A 22,623-nucleotide genomic window follows, 5' to 3' on the forward strand; every position below is an offset into this window, starting at 1 on the left:
AGAGGGATAGACTTTCGGGGGCCTGAAACCGAAATTCCTGAGCCTCCATGGAAGTGATTACTGAACGAGGGAATATCATCCTGAAGAGTCTTAGACGAAACTTCCTGTTCAGCAATTTGAGATCCGGACTGGGACGAACCTTGTCGTCCTCTTTCAGTACAAATAGGTTCGAAGAGAAGCCTGTGAACCGTTCCTGTTCAGGGACGGGAATGTTACCCCGGATTTAAGGAGGGAAATAATGGCTGTAAAGAAACCCAGGACTAGAACGGGGTCTCTTGGAGGTTGGGATTAGCGAAAACGATCCCAGGACCGTGAAATTAATCTTTTTTGTCTTTAGAGGATACAAGTTTCCTGGCCCATGCGTTCTTTGTTGAGGAGACAGACGTCCCTGGCGAACAGGAGAACGGCTGCCCAGCCTAGGAAACGGGCTGGGGCCTAGTCGTGGGTCCTGCCTAGGTGGAATTTCCAGTCCTGGACCTGCCTAGGTGGAATTTCCAGTCCTGGACCTGGAGAATCCACCTTAGGAGTAGCAGGAACGCCAGGAAGGAGTGAGTCGAAGAATACCTTCTCTTAACGCGCCTGTGGCCTCTGCTGTTGCGAAAAAGGGTTCAGATGCTGGGAAAACGACGAAAAAGAGGGCCGAAAGGACCGAAGTTGCCGCCTAAGAAGAGAACTGGTGCCACCAGTGGCGTCTTTGATAATTTAGTCCAGCTTGGAACCGAAAAGACGTGATCCTTGAAAAAGGCAGGCTCGTAAGGGACTTCTTGATGACCCTTGAGCCAAACAGAGCGAGTAATCTGGGTGGCAACTTTCGCCAGCCAGTCTGGTGGAGCTCCGGCTTGAATGCCCCAACGGAGTTGTTTAGCCCCTTCGGATAGACTTCGAAACCCAAATGGAAGCGAAAGCCGGGCATAGAGATGATGCGGCAGCTTCGAAAACCGAATTCGCAAAGGATTCCATGATCTTATCGATGGAATCTGTCAGATTCGCCCCACCGGACAGCGTGAGGACTGTGTTGGTGGCAAGTCTAGCAGTCGGCAGATCCACAGAGGGAGAGGTCGTTCTCTATCGCCTCTCGTTCCGGTTGGCGATGAGATCCGGAGGAAGGAAATAGGAGACTCCAAGACGCTTGCCTCTTTGAGAACGTCTGGTCGAATTCTCTCTTTCTCAGGCCAGACGCTCCTCGAGTCAGGATGAGGAGCGAATCCCTTGGGAGGTAGTTTAGACCGTCTAAACGAAACCGCCTGATCTGCAGGTTCCGTAGAGGGATCTTTGATGCCACAGGCCAGATTGGACGCTCCAATGAAGCTTTGAACCATATCCCTCATGCTATTATTTGGTTCAACTTCGGCCCCAAATTATCTTCCGAGGCCTCGCCTGACTCCGGGGAGGGTATCAGGGGGAAGTCGACCACAGAGAAGGACCGTGGGGCGAGATGGACCGAGAAGAGAACTCAGACCGGCGTTCCCGTCTGGATCTTTCGCGACCTGAATGGAAGACTGACGGAGCTTCTAGCGACCCGCTGGCTACTACGGAAGTCTGCAGGGGCAACTGATCGAGCACGGACACAAGGGTCTGGGACACCCGTGTGAGATCCGCTACTGATAGAGACAGAGGGAAGGCCCAGCCTGGGGAGGGGACTTCGCTCTGAGGCGGAGCAGCAGGGGAGTCTTAGGCGGTGAACATAATGTGGGTTGCTGCGGGCCTGCCTGAGGGAAGCTTGGGGTTACAAGACGAACCCTGAAAGGGTTTCAGTAAGGCGCAGGAAAAAGTAGGAGGCCGGGAGAGACCACCTTTAACCCCCTTCATGACCGTGGGATTTTTCGTTTTTCCGTGTTCGTTTTTCGCTCCCCTCCTTCCCAGAGCCATAACTTTTTTATTTTTCCGTCAATTTGGCCATGTGAGGGCTTATTTTTTGCGGGACGAGTTGTACTTTTGAACGACATCATTGGTTTTAGCATGTCGTGTACTAGAAAACGGGAAAAAAATTCCAAGTGCGGTGAAATTGCAAAAAAAGTGCAATCCCACATTGGTTTTTTGTTTGGCTTTTTTGCTAGGTTCACTAAATGCTAAAACTGACCGGCCATTATGATTCTCCAGGTCAGTACGAGTTCATAGACACCTAACATGACTAGGTTATTTTTTATCTAAGTGGTGAAAAAAAATTCCAAACTGCTTAAAAAAAAAAAAAAATTGCGCCATTTTCAGATACTCGTAGCGTCTCCATTTTTCATGATCTGGGGTCGATTGAGGGCTTATTTTTTGTGTGCCGAGATGACGTTTTTAATGATAGCATTTCGGTGCAGATACGTTCTTTTGATCGCCCGTTATTGCATTTTAATGCAATGTCGCGGCGACCAAAAAACGTAATTCTGCCGTTTCGAATTTTTTTCCCGCTAAGCTGTTTAGCGATCAGGTTAATACTTTTTTTTAATTGATAGATCGGGCTATTCTGAGCGCGGCGATACCAAATATGCGTAGATTTGATATTTTTTTTATTGATTTATTTTGATTGGGGCGAAAGGGGGGTGATTTAAACTTTAATGTTTTTTTAATTTTTTTCACATTTTTTTAAACTTTTTTTTTTTTTTTTTTTAACTTTTGCCATGCTTCAATAGCCTCAATGGGAGGCGAGAAGCAGGCACAACTCGATCGCCTCTGCTACATAGCAGCGATCTGCTGATCGCTGCTATGTAGCAGAAATTGAGGTGTGCTGTGAGCGCCGACCACAGGGTGGCGCTCACAGCCACCGGCGATCAGTAACCATAGAGATCTCTGGGACCTCTATGGTTACAATATACAAGCATCGCCGACCCCCGACCATGTGACGGGGGTCGGCGATGACGTCATTTCCGGCCGCCCGGCTGGAAGCGGTAGTTAAATGCCGCTGTCTGCGTTTGACAGCGGCATTTAACTAGTTAATAGGTGCAGGCAGATCGCGATTCTGCCCGCGCCTATTACGGGCACATGTCAGCTGTTCAAAACAGCTGACATGTCCCGGCTTTGATGCGGGCTCACCGCGGAGCCCTGCATCAAAGCAGGGGAGCCGGCATCGGACGGTATAGTACGTCCGATGCCGGTAAGGGGTTAAAATTAACCCGAAGGGGCCCCTGAGGGAAATGTCTGGAGAGTAGGGGACGGGGGTAGGGGGGAGGGAAGAGTCTGGCGGGGGATTGAGTCAAACTGCGGTGCAGAGGTACTCACAGCAGACGCTGCGGTTTCCGGATGGAAGGCTGAACGACTTGGAAGGTGCTCCTCAGGAACGATAGCCCCTAGGAGAACAGGCAGACACATCTGATGCACTCTCTTGTCCGATGTAGCTTGCCTGCAGGCCAGAGGGGAGATGTGAAAACGCCAGAAATTTGCGCTCTTAAGATGGGCGAAGAAAAACGTTTCTGGCGCAGAAATAAGTATCTGTGGCTGCCTGGGAGTGGTGGGCAAAATTAACCGCCAGGCCAGGAGCACCAAGATGGCGGCGGTGGGCGGAAGAAAAGCCCGCCCGAGAGAGAGGAAGTGGGAGGGGACGCGGCGCCAGAAGGAGGCCCCGGAGAAGCCGGGGCCTAAATTTGAGGCCGGTGGCCGCCAGGAAGGGCCGCGGCGGCGGGAACAGTGCAGACGCCGGGAAAAGCGGCGCGGTTGCCTGCAAAGCTGCCGCGCCAAAAGGGCACGGTGTGGCCGGAGGAGGAAGCCGGAAGTAGGCCCCGGTAGAAGCCGGGGCCTAAATTTGAGGCCGGTGGCCGCCGGGAAGGGCCGCAGCGGCGGGTAAAGTGCCGATGCCGGGAAAAGCGGCACGGTTGCCTGCAAGGCCGAGGCAAAAGGGCACAGTGTGGCCAGAGAGGAAGCGGCGCGGTGCCAGCAAAGCCGCCGCACCAGAAGAAACGGTGCCGCCGTAGAAAGCGGCGCGGCTGCCAGCGAGCAGAATAATGCGGTCGTAAGAGGGAATCGGCGCGGCTACCTAAGGCCGCCGCGCCGGGGCAGAAAACCGTGCGGCCACAGGGGAAAAGAGGCAGCGGCTGCCACACGGCCGCCGCACCAGGCCAGAGCACAATGCGGCCGGGGAAAAAGGGCAGCGCGGCCGCCTGTAAGACCAAGAACAGCGCGGCCGCCATGCGAATGGGGCGAAGACCCCCGCCCCATGTGAAAGTGAAACACCAAGTCAAGGCAGCCTGGAAAAATATCCCAAGGGACCCCTAAATGATTGCCCTGGAACTGAGGAAGGACTCAGAGGTACTTTGGAATACTCACCTAAACATCTCACGCAGTTACTAACCTGAAGGGATTGAGACGTCCACGGAGCTGTGATGGACGTCCTCGTCTCCTCCAACCGACAGGCTCTGGTGGGCGAGTGGCTGGGGGACTTCTAAGCACGCCTGTGTGCTAGGATCTTGGTCCTGGTGAGGGATCTATGAGGATACGGGGTGGCAGTACACGCCGTACTCAGTCCGTATTGTGGGAATACAGGTGTGACTGTTCACCCTGTATCCCTCCGGAAAAACCTGAAAGGAAACGACGCACATTGAGGTAGATAAGGGTCTAATGAAAGACCCGTGTCCACCTCCTACTGACACTAAGCTAAACTGAATATCTTTCTTCCTGTCGGTGGGGTGTACACTACAGAGGAGGAGCTAACTTTTTTATTTGCATAGTGTCAGCCTCCTAGTGGCAGCAGCATACACCCATGGTTCCTGTGTCCCCCAATGAAAGGCGATAGAGAAATGAAGTTTTCAGAATATAATTTTTATTTACATTAGTCTTTTTGATCAACGGCGTGCTAAAGCATTGTTTTTGCGGTGTTCACTGAAGGGGTTAACTAGTATAGGTTAGGTCGTTCCAGACGATATATCGATTTATATATATATTATAATTTTGTGTTTTTATAATGTTTTTACAATTACTTTATATATATTTTTCTTAGTTTTTCTATAGGACTTTCACTTTAACAGTCTGATCGCTTATAAATAGTGATGAGCGAGTATACTCGTTGCTCGGGTTTTCTGGAGCATGCTCGGGTGACCTCCGAGTATTTGTAAGTGCTCAGAGATTTAGTTTTCAGTGCAGCAGCTGAATGATTTATATTTGTTAGCCAGCTTGATTACATGTGGGGATTCCCTAACAACCAGGCAACCCCCACATGTACTCAGGATGGCTAACAGATGTAAATCATTCAGCGGCGGCGCTGAAAACTTAATCTCCGAGCACTAAAAAATACTCGGAGGTCACCCGAGCGTGCTCGGGAAAACTCGAGTACCGAGTGTATTCGCTCATCACTACTTATAAAGCATAAACTTATAACGCATAGCAATGCATGAGCATTGCTACACTTTATAAATTTTCAGTAATGCACTGACATACAATCTAGATATAACATGCTCTGAAATTTCTAGCTCTGGTGACCCGGATGTCATCATGACGACATCGGGTCACCATGGTAACAATCGGCTCGTCGGGAAGTACTTCCTAACCATGACGTATATATACACTTTAAATGTCAGGTTGACCCCCATTGGCACACAGAAATTAGGATTGTGTGGTCCTGATGTTTGCCATGGCAATTCATGACATGAGTCTGCCAGATATAGTGACCTGTTCAAACGTTAGCAAAACTTAGGTGGTAAAAAATAAAATTTCTCTCTCTCTCGCTTCAATGGGAGACACCGGAAACCATGGGTGTATGCTGCTGCCACTAGGAGGTTGACACTATGCAAAAAAGTGATTTAGCTCATTCCCAGCAGTATATACCCACCAACTGGCAGAAAGCTAATCGGTTTTAGCGTTGTGTCAGTAGGATTTGGACACGAGCTGCTCTCAGCCCCGTATCTACCTTTAGGTTTTGTTGTGATTTTTTTAATGATCTCTCTGTTTCAGATACAGCTTTTTATCTGGGTGACGGAGTTTAATTGGTCACTTCGCTCTCCTACCTAAAGACCAGGAGCGCAGTGTGGGGATCCATCTCAGGAGGTCTTTCCTACCCATTCGTTGGACAGTAGTCACAATGGACGCCAGTCTTCTGGACTGGGGAGCGGTGCTCCAAGATTTGACGGTCCAGGTTCGATTGTCAGCTCAGGAGTCATCCCTCCTGATCAACATCCTGGAACTTCGAGTGATATTCCTCACCCTGCTACACTGGCAGGAACTTCTTCACGGATGTCCGATTCGAGTCCAGTCCGACAACGCCACGGCGGTAGCATATGTAAACCATCAATGGGAAACTTGAAGTCGGGCAGTGATGTCAGAGGTCGCGCAGATACTGTCTTGGGCCGAGCAGAATGTTCCAGCAATTTCCGCAGTGCAGATACCAGGAGTCGAAAACTGGTGGCAGACTATCAGCTGAGAGGGTCTTGCCACAGGCGAATGGTCACTGAATCCGTCAGTCTTTCACAGGATCAGTCTCAGATGGGGGACTCCGGACGTCAAGCTCATGGCGTCCAGACTCAACCACAAGATTCCTCACTTTGTGTCCAGATCTCGCGACCCGTTAGCGATTGGATCCGATGCACTAGCAACGCCCTGGGAACAGTTCTCCCTTACATACCTATTTCCACCTCTACCGCTGATCCCCAGGGTAATAAATAAAAGCGGAGGGAATTCCAGTCATCCTCACTGCCCCTGTTTGGGCACGAAGACCCTGGTGCGCAGAGATGGTAAACCTCCTAGCGGACACGCCATAGAAACTTCCGGATCTCCCAGATTTTTTGTCACAGGGGCCCCCTCTTCCACCAGAATTCTCAGTCGCTCAATTTAACGGCATGGCTGTTGAAGCCGCAGTTTTGAAGTCGGTAGGGTTCTCAGATCAGGTCGTCCAGACCATGATTAAAGCTAGGCGTCTGCCTCGCAGCTCTGCAGAGCTGCAACTTGGGCTTCCATTCATACTTTCACCAAGTTCTACAGGGTTCACACCCTTGCGAACCTTGATAGAAAGGTCCTGCAAGCGGCAGTGGCCTGAGCTCTGACCTGAAGATATTATACTTATTCCCACCCTTGGGACTGCTTTGGGATGTCTCATGGTTTCCTGTGTCCCCCAATGAAGCGAGAGAGAAACCAAAATTTTGGGTACTCACCGTAAAATCCTTTTCTCGGAGCCTTCATTGTGGGACATAGCACCCGCCCTTGTTTATTGTTGTATCAGGTTCTGTTATCTGTTACATTCGTTCTGTTCTCTGCTTCACCTACTGCTTTTCTCACTAACGGATTAGCTTTCTGCCATTTGGTGGGTGTATACTGCTGGGGAGGAGCTAACTTTTTTTTTTTTTGCATAGTGTCAACCTCCTAGCGGCAGCAGTATACACCCATGGTTTCCTGTGTCCCCCAATGAAGGCTCCGAGAAAGATTTTACGGTGAGTACCAAAAATCTTGTTTTTTTTCTTTCTTCTAATGCCACTTTGCATTAATGCCTGAAAAGCAACTGAATGTTTAAACCTGCCAGCAGTTTTGATTATGTTGAGGGGGTGCAGTTTTTAAAATGGTATCACTCTGGGGTGATTTCCCAATATATAGGACCCCCAAAGTCACTTCAAAACTGAATAGGTCCCTAAGAAAATAAGTTTTGTAAATTTCTTTGAAAAATTACTGCTACATTTTAAACCTTCTAACAAAAAAAGCAAACATTTTACAAATGGTGCCAATATAAAGAAGACATGAGGGAAATGTTCTTTAGTAACTATTTTGTGTGCTATGACTATCTGCATTAAAGGGAAAAATCACAGTTTGAGGTTTGCTAAATTTTTGGACTAAGTCAAACCTGTGATTTTTTTTTTTTTTAAAAACAAAGCAAAACACAAACCTACATTTACCATTATCATAAAATAATGTGTCAGGGAAAAAAAAAAAAAAAAAAAAACTCAGAATCCCTGGGATATATTGAAACATTCCAGGGTTATTGCCGCATAAAATGACATGTCGGATTTGAAATATTTGGCTTGGTCACTAAGGGGAAAATGATAAAACCCGCTTACAAGGAGTGATTATTTTGGCCATGGATCGTCACAATTACCTCAACGAGATCCAACACTCAGCCAGTGACTCAAAGAAATTTCACAGGACCTACCCATATCAGAAATAAAATGCAACAACCTCTGGTCTCATGCACACACAGTAGCAGCCATCAAAAAATTGTCACCTTTCTGTCCAATTCACACCCGTTACTTCAGTCTTACATTCTACCCAAAATTCAAAATCTCCAAGACCTCATATAGTCGCTTCCAGTTACTCGGTTTAATCAGCATTATCATTCTCTCTTAAGAAAATCCTCAACCCCACTGGTAAAAAAGCAACCAAAAACTAACAAATCCTTCTTGCTAGACATATGCATTTTTAATTTTATTTATTTTTAAACCAACCTGGCAGCAGCTTCTTCCCGTTCTCTCCGGTTCTGTTCGGCTTTTAGTTCTCTGAATTCTTGCTTCATCTGTCGCAGCTCTTCAATGCAATCCTCAATATAGTCTCTGGTGGAAACTAATGTAAGCAACTTCCCACACAGGGCATGAAGAATTTTCAACTTTTCATCTAAAACATAGATTTACCAATATATGGCTAAATATCCTCAATTTCTTTCTCAATGAGTAAAACAAGCATCAGAACAGCGATTTCTCACCAGGTAACAGGTCATACACAGATGTACTGGAAAGCTTCTTTAAGATTGCAGGATGATTGATCCGAAGCTCAAGACAGGCATCATCTGTTGCTAGAAAACCACCCTGTTTCTGGTACCGATATTTAGCATTGGCAGAGTTTGATTCAGCTCCAGAAGCCAAAATATGGAGACGGAGAATCTCAGAAAGAGTGCAGCTATCTAAATCCAGCTCTTTTAGACTGCAGCCTAAGAGAGAAAAAAAAAAGAAAATCCAATTTAATCAGCATTTTTATAAATTCCAAAATAATTTCCCATCTGTAATGAAACATCTTTCAAAATACAGTGAAATCTATAGGACTATTAACTAAAAGAACTGGAAGTGGCCTTTGAAAAGCAAGGGACGGTGAGGGTGTCCTCCAAAAGATGGACAAAAGGCATAATATATGCAAGAACACTTGCATTACACGGCAGAGTATAAAAAAAAAAAAAACTTCTAGACCACAGCAGCTAACTATATAACAAGCAAAAGGCCTAATTTAGACACATGCATTACACACATTATAGATGTGTGCTCAATAAATCACAATTCATTCTGGATCTAATTTTCTAGTATCGCACCAACTCATGCTAAGATTTACGTGAGAATTGTAGGAGAAAACGCTCATTCGTTGGGTGAAATTATCTTTTGGCTGGCTCAAGAGATCATCATTCTCAGCAGCACATCATCCTGTGTAAACAGAACCTGTGCTGCTGACAGCAAATGTAGCCTATGAGCACTGAATGATTACTGATCATACAGTGCACATCTGAAGAGCGGTCGGCCTGTGTGAAACAGGCTTTCAGATGACCGCCAACTACTTACAGATTAATGGTCGGTAAATGATGCATAACAGTGTAAAACGCATATTTAGCTAACAGTTACTATACAGCCAAACATACCATGATTCAATTGGGGCCACGCTGCTGCCAAAGATGCTACTGCGAACAGAGCAGACTTCGTGGTGTCAGCATCCTCACCGAGAGCTTCTGTTAGGCCTGCAGTATAATTATAGTAATAATAAAACGGATTAATCCTCGTTAGAGTAAGTTCAAACTTATTTCAAATGTCATATAGAAAACATAAAACCCGCTACAATTGCGTATATAGAAGCACAAAATACCAGGTTATCCTCACAATCATTCTTAGCTGCCCTTTTAAAAGGCTTTTTTTTTACTCATAAGAATGTATTATACGTTTACCTTTTGCTTCTTTGTCTGTTATTTGGTCGTTCGCCACATCCTCCTCTTCTTCTGCTAATGCCTGGAAAATGGCACTCAGGAAAAAGAAAAGAAGCTCGCAAAGTGGACCTTCCGGATCATTGCCCACTAAGGCCTCCTCAAGAATTTCTGGCAATAGAAAGACAAAAATCAATCATGGGGGGGGAATTATAGCTAGAACCAGAAAGATTGACTAATTGCCAAATGACAACTACCTACCAAATGTCATTCCTTCTGGAAACTCTTCGTTAAGGTCAAACAGATCACCAAATGCATGAAGGAATTCTAAAACCATGACAGCATCCCCAAAACAATCAGGAGGGAGTCTTGTTTTTACTGGAAGTGGAGAAGGAAGATCCTATGTAGACAAGAAAGATGAAAGTTATAAGTAAGCAGCTAGTTTAAGCGTTGGAAGACAAGCTTCTGAAATGGATCAGAAACTTATGTGACTTCATAGTTACTGGATGGCAATAAGAGTATATTGTTTGGGATATGGTCGAGGAACAGTGAAAATGATAGTGAACATGTGCAAGTTAATTGAGAGCCATGTGGGAAGGTACTGTAGACCCGAAATGTTACTCTTTATATGGTGCTCCGAAAAAACTTTGGCCTCCTGCAAATTAGAAATTTTAATTATCACGTAATGCATTAATATTTATCTGTTCTCTCATGCTGTATACACGTGTGCCCTTCCCTTCAGAGTTATCAGAATTGTGTGTAACTGTTAAGGTACCTTCACACTAAACGATATCGCTAGCAATCCGTGACGTTGCAGCGTCCTCGCTAGCGATATCGTTTAGTTTGACACGCAGCAGCGATCAGAATCCTGCTGTGATGTCGTTGGTCGGGGCTAGAAGGCCAGACCTTTCTTTGGTCGCTGGCTCTCCCGCTGACATCGCTGAATCGGCGTGTGACACCGATTCAGCGGTGTCTTCGCTGGTAACCAGGGAAAACATAGGGTTACTAAGCGCAGGGCCGCGCTTAGTAACCCGATGTTTACCCTGGTTACCATCCTAAAAGTAAAAAAAAAAAAACAAACGCTACATACTTACCTACCGCTGTCTGTCCTCGGCGCTTTGCTTCTCTGCTCTGGCTGTGAGCACAGCGGCCGGAAAGCAGAGCGGTGACGTCACCGCTCTGCTTTCCGGCTGCCCGGCGCTCACAGCCAGAGCAGAGAAGCAAAGCGCCGAGGACAGACAGAGGTAGGTAAGTATGTAGCGTTTGTTTTTTTTACTTTTAGGATGGTAACCAGGGTAAACATCGGGTAACTAAGCGTGGCCCTGCGCTTAGTAACCCGATGTTTACCCTGGTTACCGGCATCGTTGGTCGCTGGAGAGCGGTCTGTGTGACAGCTCTCCAGCGACCAAACAGCGACGCTGCAGCGATCCGGATCGTTGTCTGGATCGCTGCAGCGTCGTTTAGTGTGAAGGTACCTTTACTTGTCTTTTAGCAGATGGTCTTTTAAAGCCTTGATGTTTTTAGGGCCACGGTTCAGGAAGCAAAAAAAAAAAAAATGGATTACACAACAGATCACACACCCCAACAACCTACCTTCGAGTCATCGCACTCTATGTCATCCCGTCTTTGATTAAACAGTTTTAAGCGTTCTACATACATACGCTTCTCTGCACGGATTTTCTCTCTCTCCTGAAACAAGAAGAGTATACATTAATACATGTGGAGCAATAAATATCTATATCTGATCCATTTCCGCTGATTTCAAACCATCCAAGTCAAGGAATCTTAGTTATAGTTTCTGACCTCTGAAAGCTGTAGTATACAGCGCAGCCACTTAGTAAAGGTACCGTCACACTGAACGATATCACTAGCGATCCGTGACGTTGCAGCGTCCTGGCTAGAGATATCGTTGAGTTTGACAGGCAGCAGCGATCAGGACCCTGCTGTGCCATCGTTGGTTGGAGCAGAAAGTCCAGAACTTAATTTCGTCGCTGGACTCCCGCAGACATCACTGAATCGGCGTGTGTGACGCCGATTCAGCGATGTCTTCACTGGCAACCAGGGTAAACATCGGGTTACTAAGCGCAGGGCCGCGCTTAGTAACCCGATGTTTACCCTGGTTACCAGCGTAAACGTAAAAAAAAAGAAACACTTCATAATTACATTCCGGTGTCTGTCCCCAGGCGCTGTGCTTCTCTGCACTGGCTGTGAGCGCCGGCCAGCCAGAAAGCAGAGCACAGCGGTGACGTCACCGCTGTGCTTTCCGGCTGGCGCTCAGTCAGTGTAGAGAAGCACAGCGCCGGGGGACAGACACCGGAATGTAAGTATGAAGTGTTTTTGGTTTTTTTACGTTTACGCTGGTAACCAGGGTAAACATCGGGTAACTAAGCGCGGCCCTGCGCTTAGTAACCCGATGTTTACCCTGGTTACCCGGGGACTTCGGGATCGTTGGAGAGCTGTCTGTGTGACAGCTCTCCAGCGACCACAAAGCGACGCTGCAGTGATCGGGATCGTTGTCTAGATCGCTGCAGCGTCGCTAAATGTGACGGTACCTTTACAGTGCATGTCACTAATCCCATTAAACTACAAGTTTCTGCAAGATATCTAGTGTTAACATGGTAATTAAATTAAAGAAACAGACAATACCCTTTATGAATACGCCCCAGATTTTTTAGAGAGGGGAAGCGGAGATAATGGTTCTCACCCATTCACTGGGAATCAGAAGATGAAGTATATACAGGCATCATGGAAACATTTAATCAATGTTACTAATTACTTTGACTTGTGTAATTATTCTAGAAGATTAAATCAAAACTAGATGGGCATTTCCTGAAGGAAAACCATGGTGCTTGAACAGCGCTGCCAGCTTTACAGCAGTGTATCAGGTGTTGACTAAGAAAGTCAAGTTAGATTAGAAGGTGACTAGCAGATTAAGAAGAACAGGCCTCACACAGTGGAAACTGCCTGACAGACAGCTAAAGTTGCCCTGACAACCAATCAAAGGTCAGCTTTCAATTTAACCTCAGCAGTTTTAAATATGAAAGCTGACCTCTGGCTGCTATGGACAACCAAAATTGTTTTAGTCTGAGGCAATTTTCATTGATCAGGCCACTAATATTTGATATACATTTCTTATAGCAGTGGTCCCTATTTACTCAATAAAATTGTACAATTAGTGGACTAGCAAGTCCTTATGGTCCCTTCACACTGAATGATACCGCTGACGATTGCGATGCTAGAGGGTTCAAGCAACCCCCCCCCCCCCCCCAAAAAAAAAACAAAGAGAGAGAGAGTCGGGTGTCGTCAGTCAAATTATTCTGATGTTTGACTTTGATAAATGATCATGTCCTAAAATGGACACCGTACATTTGCATAGCTGCCATCTTTGTAAGGTCCGTGCACCTGTGCTCTGACTTCGGTTAAGAGAGAACAGGTTTCTGTCACTGGCATTTTATGGCCTTGAACTCCGTTCCGTTTTGACAGAAACATTGGGCATTTGGCTACAATTGCAGGGTTTTTTTTTTTTTAGGACACGTCAATAAATTTTCTTGTCTACTTCAGCTGCAAAATTTTGAGTGCTATGGTCATTTTCTCAATTGGCTACCAAGTCTGGTATCCCTACTGCTGTGCACCTACATGGATATTCAGCATTAAAACCTTATCTATTACTTTACAGGCTAATGGCACAGTCCCTGTACCAGGTATATTCATACACCTTGATGGTTCTGGGCGCTCCTTTTATGGTTGGTCCTTTAGGATAACAAAAATACCATATAGTACACAAGTGACATTTCAGAGCTTTTTCACAAAGGTGGTGAGGCTTTTCTTAGCTTTAAGTCGGGGTCACACTTGCAAGTTCAATGCGAGAAACTCGCAAGAGTCTCTCACATCAAGTCCCAGCACTGCCGATGGCACTAGGGAACGGAGCGTGGGGCTGCATGTATTTCTATGCAGCCGCACACTCAGGTCCCGAGTGCCGGGCATCGATGCGTGAGCTTCTTGCATTGCACTCGCAAGTGTGACCCTGGCCTTAAGGTAAGGCCTCTTTCACACTTCCGTCTTTCAGCTCCCGTCACAATCCGTCTTTTTTGAGAATGCAGGATCCTGCATTTTCTCAGACTTGTATTAGCGACGGATTGTGACGGATGGCCATCAGTCTTTCACTGGATCATGCATAAAAAAAAACGGTCCGTCGGGCAGAGAAAGCAGAGGAACGGTTTTTCTGCACGTCGGAAAATGTCAGCGACGCATCCTGCGCTGCCCGTCACTGGCCACAATAGTAGCCTATGGGCGCAGGATGAATTGCTGCCTGTGAAAAGCAAAAATCCAGCGACGGGTCCCGCCTTTTCAAACAGCATGCGTGGAAGAATTTCCCGTCAGGGAAATTCTCTCTTGCGCACTCTCCTCTTTTTACTATTGATGCTGCCTATGCAGCAACAATAGTAACAAGATATGTTAGAGAAGAAAATAAATAAATAAATAAATTAAAAAAAAACAAAAAAAAAACAAAAAACACAGTATTCTCACATATCAGCGTTCCTGTGCAGCGTCACCGATGTTCCAGATATTGTGAATTCAGCTTTTGGGCTCCCTCCGGTGGTTGTAGAGGGTTTTTATCGTCGTTTCATTGCCAACTTCTCCAGTGTGGTTAAACCTCTAACTGATTTGACCAAGAAAGGCGCTGATTTGACGAATTGGTCCTCCGTGGCTGTTACTGCCTTTCAGGAGCTTAAATGCCGATTTACTTCTGCCCGTGTTGTGTCAGCCAGATGCTTCTCTTCCATTTCAGGTTGAGGTTGACGCGTCTGAGATTGGGGCAGGGGCCATTTTGTCTCAGAGGAATTCTGATGGTTCCTTGATGAAACCGTGTGCCTTCTTTTCTCGGAAGTTTTTGCCTGCGGAACGCAATTATGATGTCGGCAATCGGGAGTTATTGGCTATGAAGTGGGCATTTGAGGAGTGGCGACATTGGCTTGACGGGGCCAAGCACCGTATTGTGGTCCTGACCGATCATAAGAATCTGATTTACCTCGAGTCTGCCAAACGGCTGAATCCTAGACAGGCTCGATGGTCTCTGTTTTTCTCCCGTTTTGATTTTGTGGTCTCGTACATTCCTGGTACTAAGAATGTTAAGGCGGATGCCCTCTAGGAGTTTTTTTCCTGATTCCCCTGGGGTTCTTGAGCCGGTCGGCATTTTGAAGGAAGGGGTGATTCTTTCTGCCATCTCCCTTGATTTACGACGGGTTCTTCAGGAATTTTAGGCTGATAAGCCTAACCGCTGTCCTGTGGGGAAACTGTTTGTTCCTGATAGATGGACTAGTAAAGTGATTTCTGAAGTTCATTGTTCTGTGTTGGCTGGCCATCCTGGGATTTTTGGTACCAGAGATTTGGTTGGTAGGTCCTTTTGGTGGCCGTCTGTCACGGGATGTGCGTTCTTTTGTGCAGTCCTGGGGGATTTGTGCGCGGGCTAAGCCTTGCTGTTCCCGCGCTAGTGGGTTGCTTTTGCCATTGCCGGTCCCCGAGAGACCTTGGACGCATATTTCTATGGATTTTATTTCCGATTTTGGCGGGCCTTTTGTGCTAGGATGGGCATTGATTTGTCTTTTTCCTCTGCATTTCATCCTCAGACAAATGGCCAGACTGAGCAAACTAATCAGACCTTGGAGACCTATTTGAGATGCTTTGTGTCTGCTGATCAGGATGATTGGGTGGCTTTTTTGCCATTGGCCAAGTTTGCCCTTAATAATCGGGCTAGTTCGGCTACTTTGGTTTCGCTTTTTTTTGTAATTTTGGTTTTCATCCTCGTTTTTCTTCTGGGCAGGTTGAGCCTTCTGACCTTCCTGGTGTGGATTCTGTGGTCGACAGGTTGCAGCAGATTTGGGCTTATGTGGTGGACAATTTGGTGCTGTCTCAGGAGGAGTCTCAGCGATTTGCTAACCGTCGTCGGTGTGTTGGTTCCCGGCTTCGGGTTGGTGATCTGGTTTGGTTATCTTCCCGTCATGTTCCTATGAAGGTTTCTTCCCCTAAGTTTAAGCCTCGATTTATTGGTCCTTATAGGATTTCTGAGATTATTAATCCGGTGTCCTTTCGCCTGGCGCTTCCGGCCTCTTTTGCTATCCATAATTTCTTCCATAGATCTTTGTTGCGGAAATATGTGGAGCCCGTTGTTCCCTCTGTTGATCCTCCGGCCCCTGTATTGGTCGATGGGGAGTTGGAATATGTTGAGAAGATTTTGGATTCTCGTTTTTCGAGGCGGAAGCTTCAGTACCTTGTCAAGTGGAAGGGTTATGGCCAGGAGGATAATTCTTGGGTTTCTGCCTCTGATGTCCATGCCGTTGATTTGGTTCGTGCCTTTCATCGGGCTCATCCTGATCGGCCTGGGGGCTCTGGTGAGGGTTCGGTGACCCTTCCTCAAGGGGGGGCACTGTTGTGAATTCAGCTTTTGGGCTCCCTCCGGTGGTTGTAGAGGGTAATGCAGTTGTGCCTGGACTGAAGGAGTGGACAGGTGTATCTACTAATTGCAAAACTGACTGGGGTATATAGCTTTGCTGGATCCTTTAGTCAGTGCCAGTTGTCCATTGTTCTTGAAGGATTCACATCCCTGCTGGTCTCTCCAGTTGGCTGTGTTTTTCTACAAAGATAAGTCCTGGCTTTGTTTTTGCTGTCCACCTGCAGTGGACCTTATAGTTCTGTGCATTTTCATGTTTTTGTTTTGTCCAGCTTGGTCTGTGAAGGATTTTTTGCAGCCTAGCTATTTCTCTGGAGATGCAGATATACCCCCCATGTCTTTAGTCAGATGTGGTGATCCGTATTTTCTGCGGTGGATATTTTCTAGTGTTTTTATACTGACCGCATAGTACTCTGTTCTATTCTTTCTTTTTAGCTAGTATGGCCTCCTATGCTAAAATCTGATTTCATATCCGTGTATGTTATTTCCCTCTCCTCTCACAGTCAATATTTGTGGGGGGCTATCTATCCTTTGGGGATTTTCTCTGAGGCAAGATAGGTTTCCTGTTTCTGTCTTTAGGGGTAGTTAGTTCTTAGGCTGTGCCGAGGGGTCTAGAGAGTGTTAGGTACCCCCCACGGCTGCTTTTAGTTGCGCTGCTAGGTTCAGGATTTGCGGTCAGTACAGGGACCACCTTCTCCAGAGTACGTCTCATGCTGCTCCAAGGCCACCAGATCATAACATCCCGGCAGCTAGCGTTACTTCCTAGTAATACATTGCGAAATCTCGCGAGAAGTCGCAATGTATTACTAGGAACGCTAGCTGCCGGAAGCATCGCTGCGTGGGAACGCTGGTAGGTGAGAATACTGTGATTTTTTATTTTTTTAACCTGGTTTGTGTTGTGTATGCGTTTTCGCAGCGGAAAACCACTGCGAAGACTCATACACAACAGGTGCACATAGGCTCGACGGGTCCGTCAGAAAGACGGGCCCAGTGCACACGTTTTCCACAATCTGTACAGGATCCGTCATTTCAATGTCTCGACAGATCCTGTGCAGATTTGGAAGACGGAAGTGTGAAAGAAGCCTAAGACTGTCATGGATGCCAATCTGAGGAGGCAGACTACACCAGGTACATGAAAGCAAAGACTGCGTTACCTTTTCCCTTTCAAGTTTGATCATCTTTTGTTCCTCTTGTTTCTTCAGTCGTTCTCCCTGAACGGTCTTTTTAAATTCTTCTTTTTGTAGTACTGTATCTCTGCTCCTGGACTCCATACGTTCAGCACGTTCTTTTCGCAATCTCTCTTTTTCAATTTCTAAAAAAAGAAAAAAAAAAATGAATACAGGAGTTAAACAATTACAGTCCTAAACTCCAACCTAGTATGAACTATGATCTTGGTTTTTAGGAAATGAGTGCAACTCCTGAAGGAATCCCAGAAAGACAGAATGTGAACAAGTTTGGAAATATTTGAACCCTTTCCCCCCCTTTTCTATTGGCAGATGTACAAGAAAGGGCCTACTTTCTCCGCTTTATTTGCATTTTGTAATCAAGCCCTTAGCATTGATGAATTATCAAATACAAATTACCCGTATATACTCGAGTATAAGCCGACCCGAGTATAAGCCGACCCGAGTATAAGCCGACCCCCCTAATTTTGCCACAAAAAACTGGGAAAACTTATTGACGAGTATAAGCCTAGGGTAGGAAATGCAGCAGCTACCGGTGAATTTCAAAAATAAAAATAGATGCTCCATACTGTTCATTATTGCACCATAGATGTGCCATATAAAGCTGTGCCATATAGTGTTCTGCACCGTTCATTATTGCCCCATAGCTGCCATAGTGCTCTGCACCGTTCATTATTGCCCCATAGCTGTGCCATATAGTGCTCTGCGCCGTTCATTATTGCCCCATAGCTGTGCCATAGAAAGCTGTGCCATTGCTGCTGCTGCAATAAAAAAAAAAAAAAAATGCCATACTCGCCTCTCTTGCTTGCAGCTCCCCAGCGTCCGGTCCCGACGTCTCTCCACACTGACTGATCAGGCAGAGGGCGCCGCGCACACTATACGCGTCATCGCGCCCTCTGACCTGCAGTCAGAGCGGAGAGACGCCGGGAAGATGGAGCGGCGCCCGGCGGGTGGATCGTGGACAGGTAAATATGAGATACTCACCTAGTCCCGGCGCTCTTTCTGCCTGTCACACGGTCTTCGGTGGCGCAGCCTCTTCCTCTATCAGCGGTCACCAGCACCGCTGATTAGAGAAATGAATATGCAGCTCCACCTCTATGGGAGGTGGAGCCGCGTATTCATTTCTCTAATGAGCGGTCCCACGTGACCGGTGAAGAGGAGAAGAACTGCAGCACCGAAGACCGTGTGACGGGCAGGGGGAGCGCCAGGATCGCCGGGACTAGGTGAGTATGCCTCAGCGCCCTCTCCCCCTCACCCGCCGAAGCTGCCGCCCACCGTGACTCGAGTATAAGCCGAGAGGGGCACTTTCAGCCCAAAATTTTGGGCTGAAAATCTCGGCTTATACTCGAGTACATACGGTATCACAGGTGTATTCCCAGCTCAGACATTTATGTGATCTCCAGGAGACGCTGCAAACATCTGCAATAAAATGGATCACAGCTCTGGGACCTGCACTTATCTTCAGACTCGCAGCCCTGACTCACTGTAGTGAACGGAGAATTGGCAAAGCATGCATGGCTCCCTGCATTCACTTCTATGGGTGCAGACACCTCAAACACTGAAGCACAAGCTGGGGCCTAGGCATGATCTAAAATTTAGGAAGGAGGGTCATACAAGATTAGGAGGATAGGGTTTTTTTTAAACTAGTTTTCTCCATCGCTTCATGGGGGGGGGGGGGGGGGGGTAGGGAGGGCACAGGAAACCATGGTTTGTATGACACTAGGAGGCTGACACTAGGCAATAAAAAGTTACCTCCTCCTCAGTAGTATACACCCATCGTTTGGAGCCAAGTGTCAATAGGAGGCAGACGTGTCTTTCACGAGACTCAAATCTACCTCGGTTTACGGCAACAATTTCCCTTATCTTTTACAAAAGGTTCTTTTCTACCTCTGGAAGAATACAGTGTGAGCAAGTAGAGACGTAGTGAATGGTCACCTCGTATCCTCACCGGTCTGGCAGGACCCTAGCCCCCAAGACATCAAGAATGTTCAGGTGGTCCTGGCCCACCAGTCCTGCCCACTCGCCCACTAGAGCCAGACTGCATCTGGGAGGGACAGATGTCCTGCCATCCGGCTACAGAGGTTTGGACGTCAGCTTCGGGTTTTTTTTGACAAGACATATGAGGAATCAGCTGCAAGGATGGAGATGTAATTTTTTCCCTCCCACAGGTCCTCTCTCTCTTGCCCCTGTTCAGACAGCAATAAACATATTACAGGGGGCTTATTAGTCAGCTTCACTGCGTGTCCAGGGAGGGTTTTTTTTTTTGCGCACGTTTCATCAGGAAAAATGGGAGTTTCAGGAAACAGTTTTGTTTCTCTGTTAAACTTACCATAAATGTCTTCACATCCTGTTCCGTCCAGATTCCAGAATTCCAAGCGGCGGAGGTTCACTGGCCGCCATATTGGGACACCCAAGTGATGGGTGTCTCAATATGAAAACTGCTGGTGGTACCAGCCTCTTAAGCGGTACCACCAGCGAACCACAGTCGCACCACACAAAGATACTGGATAGGCAACACTATGCACTGTACGCAGCCTCTTGCGCCGTACCACCAGCGGAACACCATCGCGAACACGCCGCCGGGTATGAAGGATGGCCACGGTGGCCGCCATGACCTTGGTGAATACCCTGGGAGTGGTGGCGAGGCCGAAGTGCAGAGCAGCAAACTGAAAATGATCTTCCTGAACTGCGAAGCGAAGAAACCTTTGGTGAGAAGGTAAAATGGGAATGTGGAGGTACGCGTCCTGGATGTCTATGGACGCCAAGACCTCGCTTTTCTCCATGGAGGTGATGACAGTTCCATCTGGAACCGTCGCACCCTGACAAATTTGTTCAGCAGTTTTAAGACCAGTATGGGCCGTACTGTACCATCCTTCTTTGGAACAATGAACAGGTTTGAATAAAAACCTTGAAACCTTTCGCTTTGAGGAACCGGGATAATAACCCCGTCTTCTTTTAGAGAGCTTATGGCCTGGAAGAACTCTGATGCCTTTGCCCTGGGAGGAGAAGACGGGAAAAAGCGATTTGGTGGAAGAGCGGAAAATGCCATCTTGTATCTGGAGGACACTGTCGCGGACCCATTCGTTGTGAACGACCGAGAGCCACACGTTGCTGAAGGAAAGCAGGCGGCCGCCTACTTTGAGGGTGTCCTCCGGATACCGCAGGGAGTTATTGTGTGGGAGACCTGCCCGGTCTGGACCCTTTGGACCCTGACTGCCTAGGCCTGCCTCTATAAGAGGGAGAAGGTTTGTAAGAGGTTTGAGGACCTCTATCCCTACGTTGTGCCTGGCCAGGTCCAGAGGATGTGGAAGAAGAGGACCAGTTTGAGATGAAGCGCAAAAAAAAAAAAAAAAAAAAAAAAAAAAAAAAAAAAAAAAAAAAAAAAAATCAGGATCGGGCCTGTTGTTGCTGGTTCCGAAAGGGTCTCTGTTGTGGAAGAAATTTACTCTTCCCTCCAGTGGCGTCGGAAATTAATTGGTCGAGCTTTTCGCCAAAAAGGCGACCGCCCTCATATGGAAGAGAAGTCGATGACTTTTTGGAAGTCGAATCCGCATGCCAGTCCCTGAGCCATAAGATCTCCGGATGGTGATGGCGTTTGCTACTGCTTGAGAAGCACAGTTAGCAGCGTCCAGGGACGCGGTAACTACAAAATCTTCAACTCTGGCTATCTTTGTCGCGAGGTCTGCCATCTGGGGGGGGGGGGGGGGATGAGTATCCAGCACCGCTGCAGACAAGGCCTCAGCCCAGTGGGTAATAGCCTTAGCCACCCACCTAGCAGCAAAAGATGGGAAGAGTGCGGCTGCTGAGGCTTCAAAGGCTGAACGCGCCATATTGTCGATCTGACAATCGGTTGGATTTTTAATAGAGGCGCCTTCTAAAGAGGATAAAATAGATTTAGTAGCCAGGCGTGATACCGGAGGTTCTACCGGGGGAGATTGAGACCAATCTATTCTTAGATCCTGGGCAAAGGGATATTTTGATTCCATGGGCTTCTGCCCTGTGAATCGTTTATCGGGACGGATCCTGTGAGATTCAACAATTTCCTTAAATTCTGGATGAGTATTGAATACCTTGTGAGCTCGCTTGGTCCTCTTAAAGGACACGGCATGATCCGTTTTAGATAAAGGTTCCTCCTCAAGTTTCAAAGCCTTATTCACTGACTCAGGCTAGTTTCACACTAGCGTTTTGAGGAGCTGCGGACTTCCTCCGTGAAACCCCGCCCTTGGCCGCCAGCTCCGCCTACTTCTGCATGCGGCCTGCGTACCCATCTTTAAACATTAGGTACGCAGGTCATGCCGCTGTATGCGGATGCTTCCGCAAGCGTCATTTTGACGATGCGGAGAAAAAAAAAATTGCTACAAGCTGCGTCCTACGCTGGTCGCCGCATCGTCAAAACGATGCATGCGGAAACATCCGCATACAGCGGCATGACCTGCATACCTAATGTTAAAGATAGGTACGCAGGCCACATGCAGAAGTAGGCGGAGCAAGCGGTGGAGGTGCTGCCGAAGGTGGGGCTTCTTGGAGGAAGTCCACAGCTCCTCAAAACGCTAATGTGAAACTGGCCTCAGAGTCGCGAGTCTCCTGATCGTGATGAAATTCCTGATCTAGGGACGTGTCAGAATCGTCCTCTGAAACAGGTGCTCTGCTAGCCCCAATGGAAGGGGAGCGAGAAATTGAGCTCTCAGAACCAGAATCCCGGTGATGGTCTGGGGATATGGCATGAGTCCTTTTTCCAGAAGGGTATGAGCCCCTTGGCAAGGTACGACCCCTAGAGTACGAGGGGTTTTGAGGATCGGAAGCGTTGTCCATAAGAGTGCCCTGGTTAGAGAAGGGGTCTCGGAACGATTCTAACGCTTTTGCCCGGGATGCCATAGACCGGCTAAGGGAGGTAGCCCACTCAGGGGGGCCAGGCTCACTAGGTTCGGTGTCAGTAACAGGTGGTTCCTGAACAGTCGCCGGTTCACAAGCTGTGCACAATGCAGTATTGTGACCCTGGGGTAATGAGACCTTACAAGAGGTACATGCAGCAAAAAATACCATGTGGGTTTTCCCAGACTTTTCGTGAGGCCTTGATTGAGACATAGTAACCTTGAGGAGAGCGCTTACTAGCAGGGGAAGGGTTAAGCTATATATCTGCAGCTTACCCAGGTCCTGTGTCTTGAGTCCCCAGGGGAGGTCCGCAATGTATGTGAAGGCTGTATATC

At 47.4% G+C, this 22,623-nt stretch overlaps 1 protein-coding gene across 1 annotated transcript in view; it reads right to left on the reverse strand.

The window, feature by feature from the left end:
* BAZ1A (bromodomain adjacent to zinc finger domain 1A) overlaps positions 1-22,623 on the reverse strand; it is a 143,819-nt gene that overhangs the window by 80,628 nt on the left and 40,568 nt on the right. Inside the window, exons 8-14 of the mRNA XM_069732125.1 lie at positions 17,387-17,544; positions 11,378-11,473; positions 10,046-10,184; positions 9,809-9,955; positions 9,509-9,604; positions 8,591-8,815; positions 8,337-8,502 (exon numbers count right to left, since the gene is read on the reverse strand). Of these exons, the coding sequence (XP_069588226.1) occupies positions 8,337-8,502; positions 8,591-8,815; positions 9,509-9,604; positions 9,809-9,955; positions 10,046-10,184; positions 11,378-11,473; positions 17,387-17,544 (1,027 nt within the window). The remainder of the gene's footprint in view (positions 1-8,336; positions 8,503-8,590; positions 8,816-9,508; positions 9,605-9,808; positions 9,956-10,045; positions 10,185-11,377; positions 11,474-17,386; positions 17,545-22,623) is intronic.

The sequence above is a fragment of the Ranitomeya imitator genome, chromosome 1 (assembly GCF_032444005.1).
Source record: "Ranitomeya imitator isolate aRanImi1 chromosome 1, aRanImi1.pri, whole genome shotgun sequence".
Taxonomy (NCBI): Eukaryota; Metazoa; Chordata; class Amphibia; order Anura; family Dendrobatidae; genus Ranitomeya; species Ranitomeya imitator.